This window comes from Muscardinus avellanarius (assembly GCF_963383645.1).
Source record: "Muscardinus avellanarius genome assembly, chromosome: 14".
NCBI lineage: Eukaryota > Metazoa > Chordata > Mammalia > Rodentia > Gliridae > Muscardinus > Muscardinus avellanarius.
The window spans coordinates 60830426-60844893 of record NC_137800.1 but is presented as its reverse complement, the minus strand read 5'-3'; the positions used below and the strand labels follow the sequence as shown (position 1 = coordinate 60844893).

Here is a 14468-nt window from a genome sequence, read left to right as displayed (position 1 = left end):
AACAGGGTCTCTTAAGCCAGCTGAGGCTGGCTTCGAACCTGCGCGATCCTTTTGTCTCAGCCTTCCAAGCACGGGGATTACAAGCATGCGCCACCATGCCCAGCTATAGAAGTAACTTTTAAACAAATAAGATAATAAAAGTTATCTATTGTGCCAGGCATGGTGGCTCACGCTTTTAATCCCCACGCTTGGGAGGCTGAGACAGGAGGATCGCGCAGGTTCGAAGCCAGCCTCAGCTGGCTTAAGAGACCCTGTTTCCAAATAAAAATATAAAAAAATAGGTGTCTGGGAATGTAGCCTGGAGGTAGAAGGGTTTCTAGGAACCCCAGTGCCACTTAAAAAAAAAGTTATCTATTGCTATAAAAATAAGGCACTTTGAGCTGGGTGTGGTGATGCTTGTAATCCCAGCATTTGGGAGGCTTCTGAGACCTGAGGATCGTGGTTCATGGACAGTCTCAGCTACTTAGTGAGGCCCTTTGCAACTTAGTGAGACCCTGTTTCAAAAATAAAAATAAAAAAATAAAAAAAATAAAAAAGACCGAAAAATAGGACTGGGGGTGTGGCTCGGAGGTACAGTGCCCCTAGGTTCCATCCCCTACCACCAAAAAAAAAAAAAAAAAAAGGAATAAAAAATCGAGCTGGAAGTGTAGCTCAGAGGTAGAATGCCCTGGGTTTAATCCCCAGCACCACAAAGGGGGTGTGTGTGTAAAGTCTTTTGTAAAAAAATTAACAGCTTAATGATTTAATAAAATTTCTAAACCTTCATATTGTTTCTTTTAGCTGGGTAAGGTTTTCTGTGTGTGTGTGTGTGTGTGTGTGTGTGTGTGTGTGTGTGTGTGTGTGGTACTGGGGTTCCTTGAATCACTTCTACCTCTGGGCTACACTCCCAGACACCTATTTTTTTATGTTTTTATTTGGAAATAGGGTCTCTTAAGCCAGCAAGGCTGGCTTGGAACCTGCGCATGAACATCCTGTCTCCACCTCCCAAGCTCAGGGATTACAAGTGTGCGCCACCACGCCCGGCAGCTGGGTGGTTTTTATTTGGTATCCTTCATGAAGTTTCAACTAATTGTGTGTGTGTGTGTGTGTGTGTGTGTGTGTGTGTGTGTGTGTGTTGCTCAGGTTTAAACCTAGGGCCTCACACATGGTAGGCAAGAGTATTCTACCACTGAGCTACACTCCAACCATTGTTAATAGGTGCTGCGATACCTGAAAACATCCATGGTGGCTCACTTACCTGACTGGCAGGTTGATGCTACTGCCTGTTGACAAGAAGACTCTGTTCTTTAACATGTGGACCTCTGTAAAGGGCTACATGAATGTCCATGGGATGGCAACTGATTTCCCTGGGCAAGTGTCTAAGAGAGTGCTAGGTGGAATCTAATATTCTTAATAACCCAACCTTAGAAGCCACACTCTCATTTCAGCAATATTCTATTAAGTGTGGGAAAAGAGTTATACAAGGAAGCAATGATTTGTCCAAGGAGGGAGGCTTGGAAACTGGTCATCATAACGACGAAGGAAGAAAAGCATAGGCATAGTCATATATTTGAAAATTGATCTTTTCTAAATTGAAAGTTAATTTACCGCAAATTTAAAAAGCAAGAATGGTTTGGGGAAAATAATTGGATTAAATATGGCAGATGCTATATGTAAGTTCAGAGCATGCTTACATTTCTAAGCATAAAGTCCAAAGTGAGAAAGCCAATGACAGGCCGTTTATATGAGAGAGAAAACTAATTGTTGAGCTTATGAAGAAAGTGTTGCCTAAACAATAACAGGAATGCACAGCAAAGCAGCATTAAGAGATCATTTTACGGTTTTTATAATAGTAAAAATTGAAAGATAACACAGTTCCAATCTAGAACTGAAGAAATAATGGTAAAAGATTTGTTCTTTACTGGTAGCACTGGATATTGCTTTTGGAAAATGTTTTGGTAGTGCATCTCAACCTGTCAAGCTGTCAGAAAGTTTAATTTATTTCACTTACCAGTTTCATTTTCAGACATTTATTCTAAGGAGTTAATTTTTTTATTTTTTTATTTTTTTGGTGGTACTGGGGCTCCTGGAAGCCCTTCTACCTCCGGGCTACACTCCCAGACCTATTTTATATTTTTGTTTGGAAACAGGGTCTCTTAAGCCAGCACGGCTGGCTTTGAACCTTGAACCTGCATGATCCTCCTGTCTCCACCTCCCAAGTGTGGGGATTACAAGGGTGCGCCACCACACCTGGCTAGGAGTTAATTTTTTTGTTGTTGGGATTGAACCCAGGGGCATTTTACCTCAGGCTACACTCTTTGCCCTATTTTTTTGAAACATTCTTTGGGTTGATGAACCTTACTACTTGCTGAGGCTATCCTTGAACCTATGATCCTTCTGTCTTAGCCTCCCAAGTACTTGGATTACAGGCACTTGCCACCACACCCAGCTTCTGTAAGGAGTTAATTTAAAAGGAGCAAGGAGTTTATAAACATGAAATAATTCATTAGAGTGTTCTTTGTTATTTACTTATTACATGTAATAGTCTAATCTCCTTAATGATAGAAAAATGGTCAGATAGGTTATGGTGTATCAAATCAATATGATCAGTTTACGGACTATAAGTATAAAGTTTACTTGAAGAAAGGGAAAACAAAATTACATATTCTGTACTTACGTACAACCATGTAAGGGCTTTCAGCTAGTTTAAAAAGGAAACATAGAACACGAAAATGGCTATTATTCCAGGATGATGATATTATGGATGGAGTGCCCTTGCCTTTTCCTGTTTTTCTTCAGTTCTTTTTTTTTTTTAACTCAGTGTCTTAAGCATGCTGAAGAAGCACTCCACCACGGAGCTACATTCCCCAGCCCATGTATTATTTTGAGACAGTTCTTGCCAAAATTCAAGGCCCAAGCTGGCCTTGAAAGCATGAGATTCTCCTACCTCGGTTTCCCAAGCCACTGGGATTATAGCCATGTACCATCATGCCCAGCTGTTAGTGATGATTTGGTGATTAACTTACTACTTTATAAAATAAAATATTCTTTAGGAAATAGAAAAGAGGAAAGAAAAGATGATTTAATTAGCCTTTTGTTTTTGCAAAGAAACATGCCAACTTTTTTGTTTGTGGTGGTACTGGGTGTGGAACCCAGGGGCTTTCTATCTCCGGGCTATACTCCCTAACCTATTTTATATTTTATTTGGAAACAGGGTCTCACTAAGTTGCTGAGAGCCTCACTAAGTAGCTGAGGCTGGCTTCCAACCTATGCGATCTTCCTGTTTCAGCCTCCCAAGCGCGGGGATTACAAGTGTGCGCCACCATGCCCAGCTCAACATGTCAGCCTTTAAAGACATAAATCTTTAGATTTTAGAGGGACAAATCTTTTCAGAATTGAGGACAAATTGGCTACCTTTAGTTTTTAAGAATCAAACTAATACTAACTCCTGGAAGAGGAGTTGTTTTTTTTCTGTTGCTTTTAAATTTGATCCAAGTAGAAATATTGCTTTGATTTTAGCTTTGGCCTAACAATCAAATTGTGACCAAATAACTCACATAATGAGTTTTTTGTTAGGTGTTTTTAAAATACAAAAGTAATATGTTACCATTATCATTTAAAAAAATGAAAGCACAAAAAGGTACAAAGCAAAATGTAAAATCTTTCTCCTTCAAAGTGTTTATAGCTCCATTTTCTAGTATGCTCTCAGTGTAAATAGCCTGGGCATATGTGTACTCATACATGCCAGCATTTATATAGACAATGCTTTAATGCAGTCAATGAAGTTGGAGTGTACCGAGTTTTTCATACTCATATTGGAGAAAGTTGATCTAAATCCTATTTAATATTAATACAACTGAATCCAGTGCCAACTCCTGATAAGACATTATATGGCAAGCTTCTGGGAGTATCTTGTTTTATTTGATATTTTGTGTTTACGATAATTGTGTTTTCTATATTATTTCTTTAGTACACTTACAATGCAGTTCTTGATTGTTTCATTCATGAATTTTCCTCCCTCTTACTAGGTCATCCATCCTGTTTAAAGTTTTCCCCTGAACTAACGGTTAGAGTGAAGGCCTTACGATGGCAGTGCATCGAGTGTAAAACATGCAGCTCTTGTCGAGACCAGGGCAAAAATGCAGTGAGTACCTTTGCCTTCCAGGGTGTGCATTTCACTTAGAAGCAGAATGTGAAACTGGCCTTTCCATTTCAGATGTGGTCAGTTATTTTTCAGTTTCTTGATCCAGTAGAATTTAGAACAGTAGCCTCTTTAAATTACATGGCATTAGTTCAGATTACTTGCTGTTTTAGTCTTAGGATATTTCTAGGTAATTTGTAAAACACCTTAATTATAACAGGCAGAGAAAGCTACCTTAAGGAAATATTCCTCAAATTTCTTGGAGTAATATGGAGGCATTCAGTTAGGAATGTTCATTTCCTAATTACAGATTGTCCTTTTCTTCTTTTTTGGGGGGTGGTGGTGGAGGTACTGGAGATTGAATCTAGGGCCCTTCTACCTCTGATCTATACTCCCAACCCTATTTTTTATATTTTATTTAAAAACTGGGTCTTGCTAAGTTGCGTGAGGCTGGCCTTGAACCTGTGATCCTCCTGCATCAGCCTTCAAAGTCCTGGAATTATAAGCATGTGCCACTGTGCCCAGCAACTTTTCTTTTTTACTAAAACAGGCCAGAGTTATCTTTTTCCTGCCGATTGGATACTGGAAAATAATGCAACTATAGGTTTTCTTAAAAAAAAAAAAAAAAAAGAAACTTTTTGCTAATGTAGACTTCATTTTGGTAACACAAATTAAAGGACTTTAGTATTACGGAAACTTCCTAGGTTTTATGAAGTCATGATCCTGATAAGTTTCTATTGCATAGGGTTAAGCAGAACTATCTTTTCCTTTCTTTTTTCTCTTTTTAAGGATAATATGCTCTTTTGTGACTCATGTGACCGAGGTTTTCACATGGAATGTTGTGATCCACCACTCACACGGATGCCAAAAGGTGAGAAATACTTTCTAAATGAAACTGAGAATATAAAGTAATACATTAGTGAAAATATATTTTATTTACAGCAAAATGAAAGAAAATTGATTCTTTGGGGGTTGTATAAGTAGGAAGAGAGCTGTACCTTAAAGGTAGGAATAGCTTAAGAGCCAAAATACTTTTTTTCTTTCTTTTTCTTTTTTCTTTTTTCTTTTTGCTATACTGGGGGTGGAACCCAGGGACCTTCTATCTACAAGCTATACCCCCAGGCCTGTTTTTTACTCTTTGTTTTGAAACAGGATCTCACTGAGTTGCAAAGGACCTCACTAAGTAGTCAAAAATACATGTTTTATGTAGTATTCTGAAACATTTTTTTTAAGGAGGAAATGAAATTGTATTAAGGATATGTTGATTGTATCACTCTCTAGCACTTTGAGGGACCTAGAGCTATTGAGATCTGGCCTATTCAAAAGTTATTTAAAAAAAAAAAGCCAGGCAGGGTGGCACACACTTGTAATCTCGGGGGGGGGGGGGGCAAAAAATAGGAGAATTGCAGGTTTACAGCCAGCCTCTGCAATTTACTGGGACCCTGTTTCAAAATAAAAAAATAAAATAGGACTAGGGGTGTAGCTTAGAGGTAGAATGTCCCTGGGTTCCATCCCCAGTATGACAAAAGTTAAAAACAACAACAAAATCCTTTTTCTAAAATAATTATAAACAACTAAGTGTCCAAATCATAAGGGTTCAGTTTAATATTCTTTTTTCTTTTTTTTTCTTGCGGTACTGGGGATGGAACTCATGGACATTCTACCTCTGAGTTACACCCCCCCCCTTTTTTTTTTGCAGGTTTGGGGATGGAACCCAGGGGCATTTGACCTCTGAGCTACACCCCCTGCCCTATTTTTTATTCTTTATTTTGAAACAGGGTCTCACTAAGTTGCAGAGGGCCTTACTAAGTAGCTGAGGCTGTCTGCTAACCGCGATCCTCTGGTCTCAGCCTCCCGAAGGCTGGGATTACAAGCGTGCACCACTATGCCCGGCTCTCATTTTTTTATTCTTTAATTTGAAACAGGGTCTCACTGAGTAGTAAAGGGCTTCATTAAGTAGCTGAGGCTGTCTGCGAACCGCAGTCCCTATCTCAGCCTCCCGAATACTGAAATTGCAAGTGTGTGCCACCACACCTGGCTGATGTTATTCTATTTTTTTTCTTCTGTTTCTTCTGAAATATATTTTTTGGGATATAATTGTCTTTTGTTTGAACTTCCATGAATTCCATCTTATATGTATATAGTTTCTTTAAAAGAGAAATGTGTTCTGTCACATTTCAGCTCTGATTTTGTGATTTTCTTAAGTAAAATGCTTATATGGTATTTAATAATGCCTGGAGAAAGTTTCCCTGTTGATGGCAAAGGAGTCAACCTTAGGTTATTGCCAAGTCACCCACTTGAGGATCTTACTTGAATCTGAGGCGATTCTATTGACCTTTTGAAAAGTCTTAAATTTTTGCATAATAGAAGAACAAATATCTCCTTTCCTAGCCTTTTCATTTATTTTAAAAGTCTTGGCAAGAGGCCTTCTGAGAATCCTTCAAGATAAGGAGGATTAGTCTAGCATGGTGGTGCACACTTGTAATCCTGGCATTTGGGAGGCTGATACAGGCTGATCCCGGTTCGCAGATAGCCTCAGCTACTTTGGCCTTTTGCAACTCTGTGAGACCCTGTTTCAAAATAAAGATTAAAAAATAAGGCTAGGCTGAGGATGTAGCTCAGAGGTCAATGCTCCAGTACTGGGGGGGGGGGGGGGAAGGATTTTCTTAGGACTTTTGTCCTTTGTATTTGACCTCTAACAAAAGAGGCTTTAGCCGGGCGTGGTGGCGCATGCTTGTAATCCCCGCGCTTGGGAGGCTGAGACAGGAGGATCACACAGGTTCGAAGCCAGCCTCAGCTACTTAGTGAGGCTCTCAGCGACTTAGTGAGACCCTGTTTCCAAATAAAATATAAAATAAGTCTGGAGTGTAGCCCAGAGGTAGAGAGGTAGAAAGCCTCTGGGTTCCACCCCCAGTACTACAAAAAAAAGAAAAGAAAAAGAAAGAAAAAAAGAGGCTTTATAACAATTTAAATATTTTTCAACAACTTATTTTGAGAATTTTTTTGAGACCAAGGAAAAGTGGCAAAGTAGTATAGAGAGCTCTCATATCCTTTACCTAGCTTTCCCTAAGGTTATCATCTTATGAAACCACACTATAATTATTGAAAGCAAGGAATTAATGTTGATATGATATGATTAACTAATCTATAGGTCTCGTAGCATTTCTTGTCCAGGATCCAATCAAGAATCTCACATTACATGTAGTTCTCATATTACTTTAGACTTATTCAGTCTGTGATACTTCCTCAGACTTTGTTTTTCTTGACACTTTTTGAAGGGTACTGGTTAGTTGTTTCATAGAAAGTCTCTCAGTTTGGGTTGGTTTGTTGTTTTCTCATGATTAGACTGAAGTTAGGAATTTTTTGGTATTGGGGATTGAACCTAGGGGCATTCTACCTCTGAGTTACATGTCCAGATCGTTTTTGGTTTTTGTTTTGAAATGGGGTCTGGCTAGATTGCCAAGAGTCTTGCTATATTGCTAAGCCTATAATCCACCTATTTCAGCCTCCCAAGTACTGGGATTACAGGCAAGTGTCACCATGTCCAGCCTAATTGTCTGTTTGTTTGTTTATACTGTGGCTCAAGCCCTATTCTATTTTTTATTTTGAAATAGGGTCCCACCAAATTTCTAAGAACCTTGCTAAATTGCTTAGACTGACCTTGAACCCACAGTCCTCCTTTCTCAGCCTACCAAATACTGGGATTAAAGGTTACCATGCCCACCTGTAGTGTAAATTTTGATCACTTGATTACAGTAAAGAAACCTGATAGAAGCCAGTGGCAGTAGCATATTTCCCAGTGTTTAGGAGCCTGAGACAGGAAGATTGCAGGTTCAAGGCCAGTGTGCCATTAACTTAGCAAGAACTTTTAAAATAAGATAGGGCTGGGGCCTGGATATGGTGATGCATACCTGTAATCCTAGTACTTGGGAGAATGAGAAAGGTGATTGCAGTTTCAAGACCAGCTGCAATAACTTAGTGAGACTCTCAGCAACCTAGCAAGACCTGTTCAAAACAAAAAATAAAAAGAGGGCTGGGAATGTAGCTCAGACATAGAATGCCTCTGAATTACATCCCCAGTAACTAATGAACACACAATTACCACCACCATCACCAAAAAGAAAGAGAAGGAGGGAGGGTAGGAAAACCTGACACAGTTCATGCTTTTCCCTTTTGCTTACCAACTGTAGCATCTGTCAGTAATGCCTGTACAATTTATTACTGTGTTGCTTAAATAATGATGATTTTGTTTCTATTATTATTTTTACATTTAGTTATTATTTCTGCTATAAGGAGGAGCCATCCTTTTCTCAGGTTTATTTATTTAGTTATTAATATCATTATGGACCTAGGACTATTTATTTCATTCTGTGGGTTATCCATTGTTCCAATTATTTTTGTGCTCAAGTTGTTCCAGATTTGGCTATCAGAAATGCCTTCAAATTGGCTCCTGTGTCCTTTTGACATGGCTTTATCACTTTTTGAACATTTCTTTCTTTTTTTTGGCACTATATAGACTACCAGTTTATCTTGTATTTTCCCTGCCCTGGAATCAACCATTACTCAATAGAAGACCTGGTGTCTTTATACAATACAAAAAAATACAATACAAAAAATCTGTAAGAGCAGATTTTTAACTGAGAATTAGTGGATTTTGTTAATTTGCAAGCTTTGCGAGGTATATGCAAATCCCTTCCACTTATTATAGAATTGTATGTGTATGCAGTTTAATGTTTTTCTGGGGGGCTTTTATCAGGTTTTCAAATGTTAGTCCTTGATGTGAAAGAGGTTAGGATCTTGAGTTGGGCACTCTGAAATCTTTCAGTATATTTATGTCTATCATATTTTTGTGTAATTTTATTTTTTCATAGGAATGTGGATATGTCAAATATGTCGACCTAGGAAAAAAGGACGAAAACTTCTACAAAAGAAGGCAGCACAGATAAAACGGCGCTATGCTAATCCAATAGGACGTCCAAAAAACAGGTTAAAGAAACAAAACACGGTGTAAGTTGTACTTGTGGCAAGGTGAGGGGAGAAAAGGATAGGGCCTTATCTATAGTGTAGGATTCACTTATTTTCTTTATGAAAAAAATTTCCACTGTTAGAATTGGCATTTTTATATAATAACACTTATTGAATCTATAATAAAATGCCAGGCACTGTTCTGAGTGCTTTACATATATTAAATCATTTAATTTTCTCAAAACCCAATGATATATAGCTTCTGTTTTAAGGAAGTAGTATGGCACCAAAGTGTGATCCTTAGCCATTACCTATACAGGCAATATGTTGCTCCTCAATATAAAAAAACAGCAAAGAATAATTTGTTATTGTAGCATGTTATAGGTTTCTCTTTTGATCACAGTTGTTTATGTCTATTAGACGTAAAATTCACTGCATGGCTTCTTCCTATTGAGGTGATAGCTGTGCTCCATTTTTTTTTTTTTTTCTGATGTCTTTTTCATCTATTAACAGAAATTTTGGACTAGGAAAATGGTCTGTCTGGAGGAGGTGGGACAAGATTCAGTAATTAATCTGTTATTTAAAAAACACAGGGGGAAGGGCTAAATGAGTGATGTGTGCCTATATGCCTCTACCATCTTGTACATTAAGCTATATGACTACAATGCACCAATTTAAAAAAAAAAAATCACAGCTGGTGTGGTGGTGCACCCTTGTAATCCCAGTTCAGTGGGAGACTGAGACAGGAGGACAACAGGTTCACAGCCAGCCTCAGTTACTTAGGCCCTCCACAACTTAGTGGGACCCTGTTTCAAAATAAAGAAAAAACAAATAGGGCTGGGAGTGTGGGAGTGTAGCTCAGAGGTAGAATCCCCCTGAGTTCAATCCTTAGTATCTTAAAAAAAAAAAAAAAAAAAAAAAAAGAAGCCGGAGCCGGGCGTGGTGGCGCACGCTTGTAATCCCAGCATTAAGGAGTCTGAGACCTGGAGGATCGTGGTTCGCGGTTTGCAGACAGCCTCAGCTACTTAGGCCCTCTGCAACTCAGTGAGACTCGGTTTCAAAATAAAGAATAAAAAATAGGTCAGGGGGTGTAGCTCGGAGGTCAAATGCCCCTGGGTTCCATCCCCAGACCCGCAAAAAACCAAACAAACAAACAAAAAAAAAACACAAAACAACAACAACAGCAAAAAAAAAAAAAAAAAAAAAACCGGCCGTGGTGGCTCACGCTTGCAACTTCAGTGCTTGGGAGGCTGAGACAGGAGGATTGCACAGGTTTGAAGCCAGCCTCAGCTACTTGTGAGGATCTCAGCAACTTAGTGAGACCCTGTTTCCAAATAAAGGATAAAATAGGTCTGGGAGTATAGCCCGGAGATAGAAAAGCCCCCCTGGGTTCCACTCCCAGTACCACAAAAAAAAAAAAAAAAAAAAAAAAAAAACAACTAGCCAGGCACGGTGATACACACTTGTAATCCCAGTACTTGGGGCGCTGAGGCAAGGAGGACTGCAGGTTTGAGGCCAGCAGGTGGCAACTTAGCAAGCTCCTGTTTCTAAATAAAAAAATAGGGCTGTGGATATAGCTCAGAGGTAGAATGCTCCTTTGTTCAGTCCCCAGGTAAGACACACAAACATGTACCACTTTTTTTTTTTTTTGGTGTTGGTACTGGGGTTCCTGGAAGCCCTTCTACCTCTGGTATACACTCCCACGGGCTACACTCCCAGACCTATTTTTTTTTTAACATTTTTATGTGGAAACAGAGTCTCTTAAGCCAGCGGGGCTGGCTCCGAACCAGCGCGATCCTCCTGTCTCCGCCTCCCAAGCGCGGGGATTACAAGCGTGTGCTACCACGCCCGGCAACATGTACAACTTTTACAGCAATTACCTTTGATGATATGTAAAATATGTTTATGCCTGTAAACCCATCTTTATACTCTAAAATATTTTCTCTGCTTCTTTTCTATAATTAAAAAATGGACATTAGTAACATGAAATATATAGAACTAGAATTATTGATTGTTTTGTTTCTGAATTCCAGTGACTAACCCATCTTTGTATTTAGAGGTAAACACAAACTTTGAATTGGTTCAAATACCACAGAATTATAGGCCTTTTTTACTTGGAGGGATGTTAGTTGTTCTCTGGTCCAACTCTCAGTCCACTGATGAAGACACTAATATTTAGAGAGAATATGATTTGTTTAAGATGTGCAGCTAGTAAATTGTAGAATTATGGCTTCTGGCTTAGGATTCTTTTCACTATAAATAACTAGGTATTTATTAGAAATAGATATTTCTAATGATAATATTATCATTTGTATACTGTTTATAGAAATTTCTTAACATACTTTTTTATAAAACTAAGTTATTTTCTTAGTATGTGTTTTATGTATATTAAATAAAAACCTTAAAACGGTTTTTTAATAGATGTGTTTTCCCCCTGTTTGATTCTTTAGATCAAAAGGTCCCTTCAGCAAAGTTCGAACTGGCCCTGGAAGGGGTCGGAAACGTAAAATCACTCTTTCCAGCCAGTCAGCATCATCCTCAGAAGAAGGATATTTAGAGCGAATAGATGGCTTGGACTTCTGCAGAGATAGCAATGTCTCCTTGAAATTCAACAAGAAAACCAAAGGGCTCATTGATGGCCTTACCAAATTCTTCACCCCTTCCCCTGATGGGCGAAAAGCTCGAGGGGAAGTGGTAGACTACTCTGAGCAATACAGAATCAGGAAAAAGGGCAACCGAAAATCAAGCACTTCAGATTGGCCCACAGGTAAAAGTTTCAAACTAACTTAGAAACAAAATTATTTCAAAGTGTGTTATTTGGAACAATTCTAGTTATCTCAAATAGATTTATACTTGATTATAAAAAATTGATTGTGAAATATGACTGTATTGAAGATACATACTTACATGATACCATAGCAGGGATTAGAGGCAAGAGATGGAGTTGTAGAGTAGACCAGTTGGAGCTCTTAGGTGAAATGAAGATGGATTTGGTGGAAGCACAAAGAACCTGCCTGCAGAATTTTGGGGTGTCTTCTTGAATTGATGACTGTCCAAGCCGGAGGTCACTTGAAAGACAAAGACAGGACAACAGGTTCAACAACAGCCTCAGCAATGTAATGAGACTCAGCAATCTAGTGAGACCCTGTTTTAAAACAAAACAAAAAAAACCCGTTATTGATTAGACTTTTCAGCCACACTCAGTCAAAGAGGAAATGAGGACATCAGCAATGTTATCTTCAAATGCAAAGGATAATGGGGAAAACTAGAAGTGGCCAAACTGCGAACTAAGCATACAGAAAATATTAAAATATGTGTAAATATGATAAACTCATTGGATTTTTAATTTCAGATCTTGGGAATATATTTGTAAGATTTTATGAAGTGAGAGAAAGGGAGAGAAAACCATGGCTACAGACTATTTGCCTATATATTAGGCTGGGTTTTCTAATTTTTAGAGTAGAAAACAATTGTGGAGAGGACTTAATAGTATAGCAGATAATTCAAGTCAGAGAAGAATTTGATTAGCTGACCACATAATTAAAGCTTAAAATAACTTCATCACTGAGCCTCGAGTTTAGAAAACCAACGGAAACTAGTGAAGGAAGTAGAAAGGAGGGCTTGGAGGAAAGTAGATTAAAGAGAATGAGCTCTTGGGGCACAAGAGTCAAAGTTACAATGTTTCACTTACTGGAGAGAATTTCTTAACTTTGATTCCTTCTCCCTAATATCCTTTTGGTAAGTATAGTCACTACTTCATTCCTACTTTTTATAAGTGATTGATTGGGAGGCTGAGACAAGAGGATCACAGGTTTGAAGCCAGCCTCAGCAACATGAAGCCCTCCACAACTTAGTAAGACCCTGTTTCAAAATAAACTCACCCACACTCACATACCTGGTACAGGAGACAATATCCTCCTCCTCATCAGGCTCCCCTTCTCTGATTTATTGATTGATTTTTTACCAGAGTGGCAATCAGCCAATAACTTTCTAAGCATTCAAGACTTTTCATGTCTTTTACCAGCTGTATAGACTCTAGAGTTTCAGTTTGAGTACATGTTTATAAGAAAATATGTAATCCATTTAGGTTGGACTTAGAAGGAAAAAGTCACAAAGCAAATTCTAATGAAAGGTACTATTCACATTAACCATTTTGCACTGGAAATTGATTACTAAAAGAGTCTACTGTAAAGTTTTAGAAATAGAAATTGTTAGAGCAAATGTATAAGGTATATGGAGAACTCACATCGGATCTTAGGCATTGTTGTGCTTGTTGTAATGGGCTGTATCACTTTCTTTATGAATTGTAGACTTTAGGGAACAACTTGTACATGATCTCATATAGTGCTGCCTTCATACATTTGTATTGTGTCGTTCACTAGGGGGCGATAAAGTTACATAGTACCTTTAGATTGTACTCTTATTCACTTTGGGAAATTTATCAACATTGAGTCTTTGTCCTTTTTCTTCTTGTACTAAGTGAATTACAGACAGCCTGTATGTACATTCGATTTGAAAAGAACTGTCACTGATTGGTCTTTTCAGCCACACTCATACAAAGAGGAAATGAGGCCATCAGCAGTGTCATCTTCAAATGCAAAGGATAATGATCTGCATAACCCCAAATACTCCCTTCACTAATTTTTTTGCCCAGTTGAGGAAGAGCCATCATTTAGTGGATGATTATCATAATTTTTCATACTTACCCAGAGGATTATCATCTGTGGTCCTCAGGTTTGTGGAGTTTGTGCTTTAATAGGGCACCCTGAATGTGAGGGGAGTTAGTACTTCCTGATAGCAGTTAAGGTAGCTACTTTGAAGATTATCCTTTTAAATGTTGACACATTAAAAATGCCATATTCATACTATTTCAAAATAACTTTTATATTCCCTATGCCCTTTTCTTGTTCTGCCTACTAAAATGTAATCTCCTTTAATGATGTTTAAATTTGGTTATGTCATATTTTTGGAAGCTTTAGGACTACTCAGGATGTTCACTAAAAGGCAGATATAATTACATAAAGATTCTTTAGTGAGTACTGTCTTTCTAGAAGCCAGCTTAATACTGTCCTTTGTTATATAATATTAATGTCTTCAAATAGAAAATTCATATATTAACAATAGTGCAAGTAACACCTGAGCCCTTTCTTTATGTGCAGACAATCAGGACGGCTGGGATGGCAAACAAGAAAACGAGGAGCGACTTTTTGGGAGCCAGGAAATCATGACTGAGAAAGATATGGAATTATTTCGTGATATCCAAGAACAAGCACTCCAGGTAAAGGTGGATGTTCAGGCTAGACAGTGAAGCAGCTTGTTCATGGATGAAAAACAGAACTAATTATATTGTAGGTAAAGCTTACCCATCTGTTCTGAGAATAGA

General features: G+C 38.3%; 1 protein-coding gene across 2 annotated transcripts in view; it reads left to right on the top strand.

Annotated features, from left to right (window-relative positions):
• KAT6A (lysine acetyltransferase 6A) overlaps window positions 1-14468 on the top strand; it is a gene marked incomplete at both ends in the record, with an annotated part of 141324 nt that overhangs the window by 85844 nt on the left and 41012 nt on the right. For both annotated transcript variants that reach the window (XM_080710546.1, XM_080710545.1), the window contains 5 exons: window positions 4008-4123; window positions 4910-4991; window positions 8992-9127; window positions 11536-11852; window positions 14245-14363. In XM_080710546.1, coding sequence (XP_080566672.1) covers window positions 4008-4123; window positions 4910-4991; window positions 8992-9127; window positions 11536-11852; window positions 14245-14363 — 770 coding nt within the window. The remainder of the gene's footprint in view (window positions 1-4007; window positions 4124-4909; window positions 4992-8991; window positions 9128-11535; window positions 11853-14244; window positions 14364-14468) is intronic.